Source organism: Tursiops truncatus, chromosome 1 (assembly GCF_011762595.2).
Source record: "Tursiops truncatus isolate mTurTru1 chromosome 1, mTurTru1.mat.Y, whole genome shotgun sequence".
NCBI lineage: Eukaryota > Metazoa > Chordata > Mammalia > Artiodactyla > Delphinidae > Tursiops > Tursiops truncatus.
In genome coordinates, this window is record NC_047034.1 from 162374312 (window position 1) to 162375568 (window position 1257).

At 46.1% G+C, this 1257-nt stretch overlaps 1 protein-coding gene across 1 annotated transcript; it reads left to right on the forward strand.

Annotated features, from left to right (window-relative positions):
* Positions 1 to 588: 588 nt before the first annotated feature.
* LOC101316757 (large ribosomal subunit protein eL31-like) lies at positions 589 to 1032 on the forward strand. The gene is given in 1 exon segment (XM_033855397.1): positions 589 to 1032. A coding segment is annotated over 1 exon segment (378 nt). The 5' UTR covers positions 589 to 606; the 3' UTR covers positions 985 to 1032.
* The last annotated feature ends 225 nt before the right edge of the window (positions 1033 to 1257 follow it).

The following is a 1257-nucleotide window of genomic DNA, read 5'->3' on the forward strand; positions in this document are numbered from 1 at the left end:
TATTACTATAGATAATTATATTTAAAGCCTCAATAATTAAAACAACTTGCTTTGGTTGCAGGAAGAGACAAAGGAATGGGCTGGACTAGAATGTCCAGAAATAGACCCAACTGCACAGGAGAATTTAGTATTTGATAAAGGTGTCATCTCAAAGTGGAGAATGGACTCTCTAGTAAATTGTTCTAGGACAACTGGGTAGCCTACTGGGGGAAAAATGAGATCTCTACCTCACACGGAGCATTAGGATAAGCTCCAAAGATTTAAATGTTAAAAAATAGGGGCTTCCCTGGTGGTGCAGTGGTTGAGAGTCCGCCTGCCGATGCAGGGGACGCGGGTTCGTGCCCCGGTCCGGGAGGATCCCACATGCCGCGGAGCGGCTGGGCCCGTGAGCCATGGCCGCTGAGCCTGCGTGTCCGGAGCCTGTGCTCCACAACGGGAGAGGCCACAGCAGTGAGAGGCCCGCGTACCGCAAAAACAAACAAACAAAAAACAAAAACAAAATAAATGTTAAAAAATATTAAAATAAAATAAAAGCACTGGGACTTCCCTGGCGGCACAGTGGTTAAGAATCCGCCTGCCGTTCCTTTCTAACCCCGGCTAGGCAAGATGGCTCCCGCAAAGAAGGGTGGCCGGAAGAAGAAGGGCCGGTCCGCCATCAACGAGGTGGTGACCAGAGAATACACCATCAACATTCACAAGCGCATCCGTGGAGTGGGTTTCAAGAAGCGTGCCCCTCGGGCACTCAAAAAAATATGGAAATTTGCCATGAAGGAGATGGGAACTCCAGATGTATGCATTGACACCAGGTTCAACAAAGCTGTCTGAGCCAAAGGAATAAGGAATGTCCCATAACGTATCCGTGTGCGGTTGTCCAGAAAACGGAATGAAGATGAAGATTCACCAAACAAGCTCTGTACGTTGGTTACCTATGTACCTGTCACCACTTTCAAAAATCTACAGACAGTTAATGTGGATGAGAACTAACTGCTGATTCTCCAACAAAGTTACAGAGCTGCCTTCGCAAAAAAAAAAGGATCCGCCTGCCAATGCAGGGGACATGAGTTCGGGTTCGAGCCCTGGTTCGGGAAGATCCCACATGTCGCGGAGCAACTAAGCCTGTGTGCCACTTAGTTGTCATAAATAAATAAATAAATAAATTTAAAATAAAAGCACTAAAGGAAAACGGGAAAGAATCTGTAATCTCATAGTGGGAAAAGTCTAACCATGACTCAAAAAGAGTCATTAGAAAAGATTGAT